The 16,072-nt window shown below is 36.6% G+C and overlaps 1 protein-coding gene and 1 long non-coding RNA gene across 2 annotated transcripts; both read left to right on the top strand.

Moving 5' to 3' along the window:
- Nucleotides 1-308: 308 nt before the first annotated feature.
- On the top strand, nucleotides 309-12,447 carry LOC122296857 (disease resistance protein RUN1-like). The gene is made up of 4 exons (XM_043106655.1): nucleotides 309-833; nucleotides 9,429-10,527; nucleotides 10,992-11,270; nucleotides 11,384-12,447. Exons 1-4 carry the CDS (start codon nucleotides 316-318, stop codon nucleotides 12,443-12,445), a joined length of 2,958 nt encoding a protein of 985 aa, XP_042962589.1. The 5' UTR covers nucleotides 309-315; the 3' UTR covers nucleotides 12,446-12,447.
- Nucleotides 12,448-14,267: 1,820 nt separating this feature from the next.
- Nucleotides 14,268-15,860, top strand: LOC122295887. Its single transcript, XR_006238306.1, has 2 exons — nucleotides 14,268-14,855; nucleotides 14,921-15,860. It is a non-coding gene; the product is annotated as an uncharacterized LOC122295887 (long non-coding RNA).
- Nucleotides 15,861-16,072: the final 212 nt, after the last annotated feature.

The raw sequence follows: 16,072 nt of genomic DNA, 5'->3' as shown, positions 1-16,072 counted from the left end.
ATAACACTAGTGGGCTAGTGGCAGTTTCTTTCTGGCTTTTGATAGCGTGGTTTCCATTCCCCATGGCTAGCATTAATTGCATGCCAACAACCGACCAAACTCCATCTCTTTTAATTAATTAATCCCCATAATCCCTTTGAATGGAGTACTAATTGACCTAAGCATGCAGGACGTTGTTGCCTAAAAGTTGCCGAGAAGTTTCTCTTCTTTCTATGATCCACTTTTGATTATCAAGAATTATTTATTTTGTGTTAATTACTGACCTATAATTGGACCTCTTGGTGAACGGTAATCACGCATCAGAGAGCTCAGAGCATGACTTCTTCCATGGCCTTTCAGGGACCTTCTTCCTCTTCCTTATACTTTTCTTCTTCTTCTATTCCACCATGGAGTCATGATGTGTTCTTGAGTTTTAGAGGTGAAGATGTTCGTCAAAACTTTATTTCCCATCTATACCAAGCTTTGTATCAAAGGGGAATCAATACTTACATAGACAACAATCTTGAAAGAGGAGAGGAAATTTGGCCAGAACTTTCCAAAGCTATCGAAAGGTCAATGATTTCAATCATTGTATTCTCTAAAAATTATGCAGAATCTAGATGGTGTTTAAACGAGCTATTGAAGATTCTTGACTGCAAGGAAAAGATGAAGCAATTTGTTCTCCCAATATTTTATAACGTACATCCATCAGAAGTACGACATCAAAAAGAAGATTTTGGAAAAGCATTCACCAAACTTTCAGAGAGAATCAAGGATAACGTAAAGGTGCTGGAGTGGAAGGCAGCTTTGAAAAAGGTAGCCGATTTGTCTGGGTTCCCATTAGCGAGCTTCCGGTAAGTTTTGTCTATACATATACATGTATTGTTTGGATGTGTATATGTGCATATGATACTATTGAGATATTTATGGAGAAAATTGAGGCAAATCCACGATTTGACATGGGGAACTGGTGAAGATAAAATACTATACAAGAGGAAAACTATTTGGCACTGAATTTTATGCAAAACATACTGAAGTTAGATATCTTTTCTGATTACGAAATTTATTGGGGAAATAGAAGAGAATCAAAGAAATAAAAATTTGTAAATTTATTTTTATTTTATTTTATTTTATTTTCCTTGTGTGATGATCTTTTTTTTTTCTTTTCTTTTGATAGGAAAAACGCTTTCATTAATAACCAAACTTCATTCCAACTATAAATCAGTCCATAGGACTTGCTGAATACTAGGAGGAACATACTCCCACCATACACTTGTATCACTAACATTTCTTGAATATCTTGCTAGTCTATGTGCTGATTCATTTGCTTCCCTATTAACATGCACAATTGTGCATTTTTGGAATCTGGTTTGTATATGCTTGATATCTGCCAACACATTCCCATACATAGAGTTCGACAGTTCAGATTTGGATAGCTCTTGAACTAGAATCAAAGAGTTTGTCTCATTGCTAAGGATTGTAGACCAAGAGGAATGCATAATTGCAAACCTCTCAGTATAGCTAGTAGTTCGATCTCTATAGGCTCCATCACTGCAGCCTCTCTTCTACTAACATCTAGTAGCACACTTCCTTCCCAATCTCTTAAAATGAGGCCTATCCCTGCATTGTTATCAGCATGAAAAGTTGCTCCATCAACATTGAGCTTTATCATTCCTTGTGGAGGTAACTACCACTTTATCCTTCTCTGAGCATTGCTATGATTAAGTCCTTTCACTGCCTTATAAGACTTGTGCAAACCAATAGCATGATTGATTACCTCTTCTGTTTTCAACTGTTTATCTTCAAACACCCATTGATTCCTTCTATACCTGTGATGCCCCCGACTCCCCACATACGGACACGTGGAAATCGAGCCGTCGGGATGATGACAATACGGGTCACACATCCCATCGCCAAGTGTCAAATCTGTGTATATGCAACATGTGTACATAAAAATAAAGCAGTGGTAATAAAAAGTCTTTCAACTAAGTACCAGAATTTTGTTTAAATACAAACTCGCTTAAAAACAAGCGTACTAAAAATATTACAAATAACTAGTAAAAATATAATACCAATCAAAAATAGGAAAATAAACCACAATCCACGAGTGATCCCCAATCACTTCTCCGGTGAAGCTGCCTTTTCGGGCTCAGCTTCCTCGTCCTTTGCATCAAAATCTATGATACCAAAGACGGTACCGTAGGTAAGTAACAATCCAACCAAACCTCAAGATAAAAATACATCTATGCAATAACCAAATACATAAACATAATGCCATATGCATATGTCCCGAAAATCCACATTTTCCACGCATGCCAAAATCCCATTTTGGCTCCAAAACATTTCATTTAAAACATTTCATTTAAAACATTTCCTCTCCATTATCCCAGATAATGGCCCAAAAGTCCAATCTTGCCATTTTTCCAGAAAATGACCCATTAACCAAACCATCAGAGCATTGTAGGCAGGAATCACAACTGTAGGCAGGAATCATAAGCGGGACTCTACCACCATCCCTACACGTGCACCGTGGGTGGGAATCATAGGTGGGACTCTACCATCGTCCCTTCTTGCTACCATCCCTACAAGTCCGTCTATGGGCGGAAATCGCAGGTGAGACTCTACCACCATCCCTACGCGAGTGCACCGTAGGCGGGAATCACATATGGAACTCTACCATCATCCTGCTTACCACCATCCCTACAGTACCTCTGACTTAAACCAGTCAATCCAATCATTCAAATATACCCAAATACATTTCTCGCTTGAAAACCCAGTTTTCAATTTTCAACACATGTACATGCATGCAATTACACGAAAACCCAGTTTTCCTTTTCAAACATGAACATGCATGCACTATGCAATGCTTATGACAATATACCAAAAATAATCAACAAATTCCAATATCAACCAATCACACAAATATCTCTATCCTCAAATCCAACCGACCCTGACTCCTCGAACTTAGTCTGGCACAAATAACCCATCAAAAATTATTATTAAAGCAAAAATATATTTAAATCTCAAAGAAAGTTTAGAAAATACTTACAGCGTTATAAAATAATTTTCAGAGGATCAACGAGCTATAAAAGACGGAGGAAAAGCAACGTAACAGTGCAAAAAGCACTGTGGCCGTAGGTTATAAAATACCCACTTTTGAATGGGGACAAACTAACACTTGGGAATGATAGGGAATGGCTTAGAGGTGTTTATGAAGCTAGTGGAAGTGAGGGTTGGCTATGGGTGGAGGAGAAAACGACAGTGGAAGTGAAAAATAGCCAAAACGGAGTTGAGCTCGTGGGGGTTGCTCCGACAATGGATTGGAGCTGGAAATGGGTGGTTTAGGTAGGCAAGAGGCAGTGATGAAGTGGTGGCTGGAGGTGGAATGACGACGATGCTGGAGCACTTGAATGCCAAGGCTTGGAGGAGCTCGTGCAGCTTAACGATGGCTCGGTTGGCACTGAGATTTGGTGGGGAGATTCACCAGTCGGAGAGAAGTCGAACGGTGAGGGTGGTGATGCCCACGCAGGTGAGCGGTGGTGGTCTGGGCAGATGAAGGAAAACGGGCGGGAGGGAAGAGAGAGAGGGTGTGCGCGGGGAGAGAAGAAACCGGGAGGAAAAGGAAAGAAAGAGAAGAAAGAAGGAAAATAAGAGAAAGGAAAGAGGAAAAAGAAAAAAGGAAAGGAGAAAAATAAATGATGGGGAAAATAAATGAGGTCCAATCCTCAAATCTTGGGTCAAGAAACTAATCTAACGAAAACTATTTTCAAAACAACAAGTTAAATAAAATAATTCAAACGCAGTGATTTAATAATATAAAATAATAAAATCTAAAACACAATAATTTTAAAGCCTAAAAATAAACTAATTTAAATTTAAAAAAATTATAATATAATATAATAATAAATAGCAAGAAAGTACGTTAAAATAATTTCACAACTTAAAAATCATAAAATAATATTGCAAAAATCACCTTTAATTTAAAATAATAAAATCACTAATTATAATAATTTAAATAAAATTACTCAATAAAAATACATGTAAAATGGGGATATCACAATACCAGCACACCCAAGCAATCATAAACAATTTTCCCAACTCCTCTTTACATTGACTTCCTTGTACTTGATCAGTCATCTCCCTGAATTCCTCTCGCGGACCTGCTAATCTGACTTGAGGGAACTACTGATTCCATGTTTAAGTTAGCATTTGACATTGTTGAAGTGCATGCGCTGTATTTTCCAACCCTGTAGAGCACAGTTGGCAAGTGCCATCTTCAATTACCTTTTTTCTTTTCAAATTGCATCTTGTGGGAAGGACTTCAATACAAGCTCTCCACGCGAAGATCTTAATCTTATGGGGAACTTGCATACTCCAAATGGCCTTCCATAGTTTCTTATTTGCTTCACTCCTAGAACTTTCCCCCTCTGTTGGTTCTGCATCCAGCTTTTTGAACAATTTATAAGCACTCTTTACACTATAACAACCATTCCTCTCCATATCCCATCATAATTTTCCTTCATGACTCTCTACATTGAGGATAATCTTCAAAATTGCATCAGCAGGTTCAGGGGGCAAAAGCTTCTGACTTTGTGGACATCCCACCAGCCAGAATTTTGATCAATCAGCTCCACAACTGTTTGGCCATCTCCTGTTAATACCACTCCAGACTGTTGTAGACATTTGAAGCCAAGCACCCAATGACCTTTCCATAATCGTATCATTCTTCCATTCTCAACTCTCCACCTGCATCCTTGAAAAAGTTTATCTTTCACTGACCATATGCCCCTCCATACATAAGATGGATTATGTCCAAGAGTTGAATTCTGAAAATTTGAAGTTGGGAAATCTCTTGCCTTGAAAATTTTATGAAGCGGGCTCTCCTCATTTTGCATTATCCCCCAACCTTGTTTTGCAAGTAAAGCCTCATTAAAAATCCTTAAATCTCTGAAACCCATTCCCTATCACCTTTAGTCTCACACATCCTTTTCCAACTAACCCAATGTATCTTCTTCTCTTCCTGTTTCCTCCCCCACCAAAACTTTGCCATCATCTATTCTAACTCATAACAAAGGAAGCTTGGCAATTTAAAACAAGACATAGCATATGTTGGAATTGCTAGTGCCATTGCCTTAATTAAAATTTCTTTGCCCCCTTGAGATAAAAGCTTTTCCTTCCATTGTTGTAGCTTGGACTAGACCTTGTGCTTTATATCAAAAAAAGCCCTCATTTTATCTCTTCCTACCATAGATGGTAGGCCTAGATATTTATCATAATTCTGGTAACCTTGAACTCCCCAAGAAGAAAGGATCTGTTGCTGAATTGATGAAGAGACATTATTGCTAAAAACCATTGCAGTCTTCTCTCGGTTGATTCTTTGGTCTGAAGTGTTCTCATAAGATTCAAGGATTCTTTGTACCTCCACATTTTCTTGAAGATTGGCTTTGCAAAATAGGATACTATTATCTGCAAAAAGCAATTGATTCACCACAGGAGCCCCTCTGCACACTCTAATGCTTGAAATCTTCTTCCTTATGGCAGCTTGAGTCAGTAGAGCTATAAGTCCCTCAATTCCCAATAAGAATAGATAGGGAGATAGGGGATCCCCTGTCTAATTCCACGAAATGGATAAATAGGGCCAACTGGTTCTCCATTAATAAGAATAGAAAAAGTGATAGATTTGACCCAAAGCATGACTAAATGAATCCACCTAGGAGTAAAACCCATATTTTGCATAACAGCCTCCAAGTAATGCCATTGAAGCCTATCATAGGCTTTGCTAATATCTAACTTAATAGACATGTAACCCTCTTTGCCATTCCTTTTTCTTCTTAATAGGCTACAAGTATTTATTAGATATGACACGACTAGGTACAAAAGCACTTTGAGAACTGGAAATAACTTGAGGTAACACAAGTTTTAGCCTATTGGACAGGACCTTAGAGATCAACTTATAAATGAAATTACACAAACTGATGGGTCTATACTGTGATACTGACTCAGGCTTTTTTGTTTTAGGCATAAGAACAATAAACGTATGATTTAATGCAACAGCAAATTGACCTTCATTGAGAGCATACAACACAGCCTTTGACACAGACTTTCCAACAATATGCCAATATTTTTGATAAAAAAAATGGGAGCCATACCATCAGGTCCAAGAGCTTTGGTAGGATTCATTTGTTGTAATGCAGTTTCTACTCAGCTTTAGTAAAGACATTGGTGAGATCTTCATTCATTGCTGCAGTAACCCTGCCTTGTAGAGATGTTAAGAAATCATTATTAGATGAAGTACCATTTGAGGTAAACATCTTTTCAAAGTATCTCATGATCAGCTCATCCCTATTCTCATCTTCTTGCCACTCACCATTCTCATCCTTCAGCCTTGTGATTGTATTCTTTTTTTTTTTTTTCGTTTGACTAGCTTTTCTATGAAAGTGCTTTGTATTTTGATCACCAGCTTTTAACCATAATGCTTTTGATCTCTGGTGCCATAATATCTCCTCCCTCTCAAGCCAAATTTGCACTTCCTCTCAGGCTTTCTGTACTGCTTCTCTATTTGGAAATCTAGCATTTTCAGCTTGAACCTTCTCTAAATGCAACCTTGCCTGTTTCAATCTCTTCTGTATTGCTCCAAAACAAACTTTGTTCCATCTTACTAGGCTTTCACTGCATCTCGATATCTTATGCATGACATCTCCAATGGGACCATTAGCACAATGAACCTGCCAAGCCTTCTCAATCAACTTCTCACACTCTTCACTTTCTGTCCAAACTGCTTCAAATCTGAATGGCTTGGGACCTCTAATTTTTTTTAATACACCCTCAGTTTGTAGCACAATCGGACTATGATTTGAGTATGCTGCACTAATATGTATGACCTTTGCATAAGGAAATTCTTGAGACCAATCATTGCTTGCTAAAGCTGTATCAAGTCTTTCATGAATGGAATCCACTCATTCCCTGCTGTTCAACTAGGTATGCTTAATACCTTCATAGCCCAAATCTAATAGAGCTAAGTCATCAATCATTCTTCTAAAACTCTCCATTTGAGACTCCAATCTATCTTTCCCTCCCTTCTAAAATCTCCCATCACCAGCCAACTCCCATGATCACCTCTATTTAAGAGTCTCATTAAGTCCCAAGTTTATGCCCTTCTACTGGTATCTGGATGCCCATTTAGACCTGTAAATTTAATGACCCCCATTTCTACTACTATCCTTCACCAAAGCATCAATGTGATGCTTAGAGAAGCTTCTAATGGTCAACTCAATCTGATTTCCCCATAACAAACTTAGACCTCCACTCCTACCCTCACAATCCACTGTCAAACAATTTTAGAATCCCACCTAATACTTAATCATGTCCATAGTCCTACAATTAACCTTTGTTTCTTGTAAAAACATAATGTCAGGATCTTCCTTCTTTACTAAATCTCGAAGGACTCGAATGCCACGTGGGTTCCAACTTAATATTTTCATAGCCAACACCGATCTTCGAGTTGAAATATTCTTAGCCAAACATAACCTTTCTCTACTTTGTTGCAGGTAAGGAAGCCGAGTCATAATCTTCCTCTCTACACACTTCCTCTTCATTAAAGTTTTCTGATTATGATAATTAGCACATTTCCCTGTCATTCTTCTTTTCCTCTGCCACTTGCCTCCAGACAACATTTCCATTCCAGCATCATGCTTAGATTGAATTTCCATATCATGGGCCAAACCTTCCCCTTTATGTTGGGCTTCAGCATCCTTATTTATTTCAAGGTCACCTTCCTTTGATGGGCTATCATTAGCTCGTTGAGATACCTGCTTTTCTCTAGATGGAAAGTCAACTTTATTGGCGCCCTCCCCTTATGGTTCCACCAATCCAGCATTAAACTCCCTATCGATTACATTATTTGATTCCTTCGCAAAAACTGCCCCTCCTCAATTTAAGCCATCACCATTACTGCATGTAACTGTCAGTTTTGAAACTGCACCATTAGCTTTCTGATTTCCTGCTTGATCTTTTGAATTCTGATATGAAACTGTTACAAATGAAACTCTGCCTTGCTCAACTTGCTCACAGTTGTTGTGAGCATTTCCAGGGAAACTAGATACATGCAGCCATGGACCAAAGGAAGATCATCATCTTTACAACCTTCTTGATCACTTTTCCAGATGCTACAATCCTTATGACTGTGTCCCAATCTACCACACACATAACACATAACAAAATGTATGTAATCTTTCATAGGAGAAACGAACCCGGCACACTCCATGAGTACCCAAGTTGATACATTTGCCCCGCAACACAGGCTTTGTAACATCCAAATTTATCCGAACTCTAATAAACTCCCCCCATGCACTTCATTCTTTTCAACATCAATCTCTTCCACCACACCCATACTGTTTCCAATCATTTTCACCACCTGCTCATTCATAGCACTCAATGGAAGATCATACATTCTAATCCAGAAAGCAGCTGTTGATATCTTAACTTTTGTCGCCTGTACTCCTCCTTCGTAATTTTTCATCAAAACCATATTTCTATCAAAAGACCAAGGCCCCTCACATTGTACCCAATCCTTCTCCCTCTGATCTTTAAATTCCACCAAGAGAAGTTTAGAACCCAAATCCTTCACCCATATCTTTTTCACGGGACACCATATTTTCTTCAACATCTGCTTGAAAGCCTCACGGTTATAAGGGTTTTCCGTCAACAATGAAACCAATAGGCAATGCTCACCTCTTTGCTTGGTTTCCTCAAGCAGTCCTTCATCCACTATAACCTCCTCTTTTTCTTGCTCCGACAAATATAGCCACTGACATAATGCTTCTAAAGTTTCTCCCATGATGGAAAAAAAGAACCTTGTAACATTGACCTGTACGAAGACAGGGCAAAGACCTCCACGAGCGCAGGAGCCCTCGAGAGGGACAACTGTTATGCAATATCACTTTGAATATATAGAGCAATTAATATATGGAATTTCATCCATAAAATAACTTATTGATAGTTGGAAAGAAATAATATTTAAGAAAAAAATTGGAGTTGTTCATTTTTTAGGTTATATAAAAAATATATATATATCATTTGGAATCATATTGTGACAAAAAAAAAAAAAAACTCTGAATAGGTAGTATTTTTAGTTTTAATTTGTTTCTTGATATATATAAAAATTGATGAATACTCTTATAAGGGAGGGACAAATTTGAGCATGGGAAAAAATAAATAAAAATAAAAAGTTCATAATGCAATACATATATGTACAAACAATGAAAATATACAAATAAATAATCTATCGAAACATTCGGATTAAGGCAGGAGAAAGGCAACCTTTGACATCGTAATCTAATGCTGTCATTTCGTAATAGAGAAAAAAAGGAAAAACAATATTATAACTAAATCATATTTATATGTCAATTAATGTGAAAATTTTAACTTGTTCATTTCTTTTATATTGATAGGAATGAATCGGAACTTATCCGTACAATAATTCAATGGGTGGACTTAAGAATGGTAAACCATACATCTTTACACGTAGCCAAGTATCCAGTTGGAATAGAGTCTCGTGTTCAAGATGTTTATCAGCATTTAAGTATTGGAAGGAATGATATTACATGCATTGTAGGGATAGTTGGAGCTGGTGGAATTGGTAAGACAACTATTTCAAAAAAGATCTATAACATGATTTCTTCTCAATTTGAAGGGAGTTGTTTCTTGAAAGACGTTAGAGAAACTTCAAAGCAAAGGAGTGGTCTAATTCAGTTGCAAAACAGACTTCTTTATGAAATCTTAAGAGAAAGTTTGGATGTACGTGATGTTGATATAGGAGTCAATGTGATTCGGCATAGACTTTGCTCTAAAAGGGTTCTCCTCATTCTTGATGATGTGGATGAGTTCGTTCAACTAGAAAATTTGGCTAGTGATCATAATTGGTTTGGTTTAGGAAGTAGGATCATCATAACAACAAGAGATCGACATTTACTACATAACCCTAAAGCTGATTCAGTATATGAGGTGAAGAAATTAGACTACAATGAAGCTCTTCGACTCTTTAGTTGGCATGCTTTTGAAAAAGAAGAACCAATTGAAAATTATGTGAAACTCTCTAAACAAGTGTTGCAATATGCTCAAGGCCTTCCACTAGTTTTAACAATTTTAGGTTCGGATCTAAAAGGTCGAAGTTTAAATCAATGGAAAAGTGCATTGGGTAAGTATAGGAAAACTCCCAACGGAAATATTCAGAAAGTACTTCAAATAAGCTATAATGGGCTGGATGATAATGAGAAGGATATGTTTCTTGATATTGCATTTTTCTTCAAAGGAGAACTCTTGGCTAATGTCATAAAAATATTTGACAATTGTGGTTTTTCACCAGATGATGGTATCAACAGGCTTCTAGAAAAGTGTCTTATTACTGTTGATAATGATAAATTGAGGATGCATGACGTGCTACAAGATATGGGTCGGGAAATTGTTAGACTACAGTCACCCAAAGAACTTGGTAAACGTAGTAGATTGTGGTTTCATGAGGAAGTTCGTCATGTGTTAGAAGAAAGTACGGTAAGGGTCACCAACAAATGTAAATAGATTTACATATTTTTTTTTTTACAGTGAAACATGGTGGAATATATATATATATACACACAAAATCTCCTTTATCTCAAAATCAGTTTTTTTAGTTATAAATGGATTTCGTTTAATTAATTAAGATGAATCAATAAAAGTGTCATATCTAAATGTCATTTTTCGTTTCAAAAATTCTAATACATATATGTATATGTATATTATGTTTACTCTTTATCAATCAATTGTTTTGTGAAAAGTTAAGAGTGATACATAATTGTTGGAAACCTTTTTAAAATACCAAAATAATAGAGCTTGTAAAGATAGTAAGGATAGAACAGAGTACCATTTTTTGAGAACTAATATTACACCATCAACAAAAAGTTATGATTTTAGCAAGTTGTAATAAGAGAAACTTTATACACTAACTTTGCTAACACTTTCTTGTGTTCTCTTACTAGGGAACAAACAAAGTTGAAGGCATAGTAATAGATTTGCCCGATGGCGAAGACATAATAAACTTGGGTTCTGATGCGTTTGTATCAATGAAAGGACTTAGAGTTTTTATAAATCGCAATGCACGTTTTTCTGAGGGACCTAATTATCTCTCTAATGAGTTAAGAGTACTTGATTGGCCTGAATATCCTATGCAATCTTTACCACCCAATTTCAATGGAAAGAAACTCATCGTCTTTCGAATGCGTGATAGCTTCATCATGGAGTTAGGCCAGAGATTCAAGGTATGTACTACTATAATCTTCAGTTTCTTTCTTTGAACTATGTAGTAAGGTTGCTAGCTTCAAACTTTCTTTCTTTGTTTTTATTTTTATTTACTTATTTATTTATTTTACAGAACTTGAGGACTATGAATCTCAGCTATTGTAATTTCTTAACAAGTATTCCGGATCTTTCAAGTGCTTCAAGTTTGGAGGAATTGAAAGTCGAATATTGTGAAAGTCTAGTTGATGTGCATGATTCTATTGGACTCCTGGGTAATCTTTCTTTTTTGTCTTTTCAACAATGCCCTAACCTCTCGATTTTTCCAAGAAGCCTCAAGTTGAGATCTTTATATATTCTTAAGCTTGTAGCTTGCCCAAGCTTTCATAATTTTCCTGAAATCGAGGGTAACATGGAAAATTTACGTGCATTACATATAGAGGGCACTGCAATTGAAGAACTACCTTTATCCATAGGGAATCTAGTTGGGCTTTATTATGTACTTCTAATGAGCTACAAAAAACTTATTCATCTCCCAACTAGTTTTTATCAATTGGAACATCTACGTGGACTTCACATCTATTTTTTTCAAAATATTTTAAATTTTGAAAAGATGGGTGATAACAGACAATCCGTTCTGGCCATTGACTCTACAACAATGGAAGATGAGATCATATTGTCAAGTGAAGAACAACTCCATAAATTGCAGCCTCCAGCAAATTCAAGCAATGGGAGCACTGCATTACAAGTGTTGAATCTTCCAAATTGTTCCCAATTAGAATCAAATTTATGTACATTGTATTACTTAGATTTGTCGAATAGTACAATTGTTAGCCTTCCCACTAGCATTAAAGGATTTGTCAAATTGGGTCTACTTGACTTGAACCATTGTAAGAAACTTGAAGAAATACTAGAACTTCCACCAAATATAGAAATAGTACGTGCTATTGGATGCAAGTCATTGGAAAGATTTCCAGAAGTATCAAAAATACTACAATTCTATAGAAGTGACATCAGATCGTTAAAATTGATTGACTTGTCCGGCTGCGACAAAATGCACGTGAATATATGGAATCGTCGTGGGCCCAATCATTTATTACCAAAGGTATCTCTCTCTCCCTCTCATGCACACTTGTGGGTGCCTCTGAATATTATAGTTTGCATGACTGAAAATTATTTCACAGGGACATTATCATGAAGTGTCATCAGATAGTGAGCATTTTACGAGGCTTGATGATGCCCAACTGAGTGGAACAAAAGCATGGGTTATAAATATTGAGGGGCCACACTATTTGGAGAATATTAGTGGCATAGCATTATATTGTGTTGTGCTTTTTAAACATGATGACTGGTTTTGGAATCAGATAAGGGCTGAGATAACCTGTGACGTCTCAAATCATGTATGCTATGTTGAAGGAGAGGTTCAATTGCTTAAACTTGATTTTCATTCAACAGCATATAAAGTATGGGTGGCATACTCATCAATACAATCTTTTAAGCTTAAGGTTTTGGACAATCTTAGAGTTCATTTCTATTGCACGAATGATCATAGAGGGAAGTTTTATAATAGTTGCGGAGCCAATGTGGTATACAAGCATAAAAGGAGAGCAAAGGAAGAAAAAGAAACGAGGATGCAACCCATCCTTAGCGAAGATATAAAGTTTTAAAGAAAGATGGAACCATCTTTTGAATGCATATTAGTTTGAGCATGGAGTTAGGCTAGAGATTCAAGGTATGTACAATTACAATCTTCAATTTCTTTCTTTGAACTATGTAGTAAGGTCACTGGCTTTAAACTTTCTTTCTTTGTTTTTTTTACAGAACTTGAGTGCTATGGATCTCATCTATTGTGAATTGTTAACAAAAATTCCAGATCTTTCAAGTGATTCAAATTTGGAGGTATTGAAATTTGAATATTGTGAAAGTCTAGTTGAGGTGCATGATTCAGTTGGATTCCTGGGTAATATTTCTATTTTGTCTTTTCAAGAATGCCTAACGTGTTGATATTTCTAAGAAGTCTCAAGTTGAGATTTTTATATAAGCTTAAGCTTGTAGGTTGCCTAAGCTTTCGTAATTTTCCTAAAATTGAGGGTAAAATAGAAAATTTACATGTATTACATGTAGGGGACACTGCAATTTAAGAACTACCTTTATCCATAGGGAATCTAGTTGGGCTTTATTGTTTACGTCTAACGAGCTTGAAAAAACTTATTGGTCTCCCAACTAGCTTTCAATATCTACGCCAACTTTACATTGATGATTGTCAAAATATTTTAAATTTTGGAAAGATGGGTGATAACTGACAATTTATTTTGCCTATTGACTCTACAATAATGGAAGACAAGATCATATTGTCAAGTGAAGAAGAACCTCATGAAATGCTGCCTCCAGCAAATTTAAGCAATGGGAGCATTGCATTACAATTGTTGAATCTTCAAAATTGTTCCAATTCGAAATCAAATTTCTTTACAATGTTTAATTTCAAGGCCATTTTGTATCACTTAGATCTGTCGAAGAGTACAATTGTTACCCTTCTTAGTAGCATCAAAGGATTTGGCAAATTGGGTTTATTTGAGTTGAGCCATTGTAAGAATCTTGAAAAAATACCAGAACTTCCACCAAATATAGAAGTAGTTAGTGTTATTGGATGCGAGTCATTGGAAAGATTTCCAGAAGTAAAAAAAATATTGCAATTCTATAGAAGTGACAATATCAGATCGTTAGAATGTATTGACTTGACCGGCTGCAACAAATTCACGTGAACATATGGAATCGTCACGGGCCAAATCCTTTATTGTGGAAGGCATCTCTCTCTCATACACGCTTGTGGGTGCCTTTGAATATTATAGCTAGTTTGCATGATTGAAAATTGATGGCAATCGTTTCACAGGGACATAATCATAAAGTGCCATCAAATGGTGGGCATTTTTCGAGGCCTGATACCCATCCTCTAAAAGTCCTCAGCAAAGATGGAAAGTTTCAAAGAGGTGTTCTTTGACTTGGATGACCGAGGTGATATATTCCTTGAGTTTTTGTTGTTTCTCTCTGTCTGTCTTTTCTATCTGCTTTATTTTCCTTTCTCTCTAAATAGGAAAGAAAAAAAAAAAAAAAAAAGGCCACCAGAAAGAAACTAGTGGTGGCATTTTCCAAAGCTTGCTGTCTGATGTTCCACTCCATGTATTAATCACTTCTAGATATCAGCTATGACCTTTGCTCAACCAATATTGACTTATTGTTTGAGATGTCTCACACAATGTTGATTCCAATTTATATTTTAAAATACTAAGACACTGTCTGCATAAACAAACTTCCTTTTGTTTAAGCGAGCTTCATATTAAGAAGATTTCAAACTTGCTGATACATAGTAGCTAAGGATCTTTGCCACTGTGGAAATCTAATAGGCATTGTGGGGTTTTGTTACAGGTATGTAGGCTACCGCCAAACAAATTGTTGGATGAACTAGCTTTGAAATGGTCTTCATTTCGACTCGGACTGCTATTAAAAACGGATGAATTAATGATATCCCAAGTCGGCCTTGTTGGTCACTAATGATTGCCTTTCGCCTACCCTTTCATCTACAACCAACGTCGAATGACCTTCGATTTCAGGTAAGATTTTCCATTAATATGGTCCATTCCTCTAGTTCGAGTTCTTACGTTCAATTTTAAATCAGATAGGAAAACATATTGAAGTTTTATGTAGCAGTTTGAGAACATACAAGCACAATTGCAGCAGCAGGAATTAGAAACAACTCAACTCTAGGGACGTCATATTTGCCACAACCTTCCAACTCCATTCAATACATCCAAATTAGGGTGAAAATCACCTACTCTCCTGGCAATCATTGAAGCAGTTAACAGAAAACTGGATAAGGTGATCACTGAAGGAGATCTGCACATCTCAAAGATTTTGTAAATTCATCCCATCACTGACCACATATCATCTGTACTGAAAAAGACATTGGTTGCCAAACCGATTTTGAATTAATGATAACCCAAGTAAGTCGGTTGCCCCTGGTCGTATTATGTCTTTTGCGAATCACCTGGCCTTCCATCTCCTACCACCAATGTTGGATGACCTTGAATTCTCAGGGGATTATTTCCTTTGATATTTGTTCCTTCTCTCTACGTATTATATTTGTTTTCCCCTTTCTTTCTAAGTTCCTGTAACAGACGACGGCACATCTAAAGGTGAGAGTTTGGGAGGATGCCGTTGCTAGGGATCGAGATCTGAAGATGGGTTCGAGAGGAAAGCAAGCACAAGGGTAACACGTGAAGAAGGGACTTCTGGTGGGAAAGTACTTAGTTGCTGTGTACTTGTTCCGAGGCTGGGCCCTCAAGAAGATCCTGATGGGTTACGGTTCCAGCGCCCAACGCCCATAGTTATCTTTTCTTACTTACATTTATGGTTCATAGAAGTCTGAGAAGACTAGTTGCAACTAAGTAAGTGAGTTGTTTTTATTTTCTTGTTTTTATTTCATCTGTAAGTGTCAATTGTCAGGCCCATGGCCTCATCCTTGTCTAATTTCTGGAGGCGCTCCCCTGAATACAGCTACTCTCCCTGTCACAGTTCAGTTTATTTTTTTTGTGGAAAATATTAGTATGCCTCGTAAATTTATTACCGCTTATCTATTTCAACTTTTTTACTTAATAGTTAAGAAATGGAATATTTGTATATTTGTATATATTTTTTTAAAAAATGTGAAGAAAAAAAAAGAAAAAAAAATTAAAAAATAACATTTAGCTTATATGTAGGGGTGTCAAATCGTGTTAACAGGTAGTGTTTGTATCGTGTCAAAGCATGTATATTATACTATATAGGTAAA

The sequence above is a fragment of the Carya illinoinensis genome, chromosome 15 (genome assembly GCF_018687715.1).
Source record: "Carya illinoinensis cultivar Pawnee chromosome 15, C.illinoinensisPawnee_v1, whole genome shotgun sequence".
NCBI lineage: Eukaryota > Viridiplantae > Streptophyta > Magnoliopsida > Fagales > Juglandaceae > Carya > Carya illinoinensis.
The sequence above is the reverse complement of the archived record's forward strand: the minus strand, read 5'-3'. Positions and strand labels throughout refer to the sequence as shown.

Excerpts from the sequence above, each read along its gene's own strand:
- LOC122296857 (XM_043106655.1), top strand. The coding sequence starts at position 316 with ATGACTTCTTCCATGGCCTTTCAGGGACCTTCTTCCTCTTCCTTATAC. Across the intron at positions 834-9,428 it reads TTCCCATTAGCGAGCTTCCG|GAATGAATCGGAACTTATCC; the intron begins GTAAGTTTTGTC and ends TTATATTGATAG. Across the intron at positions 10,528-10,991 it reads ATGTGTTAGAAGAAAGTACG|GGAACAAACAAAGTTGAAGG; the intron begins GTAAGGGTCACC and ends TTCTCTTACTAG.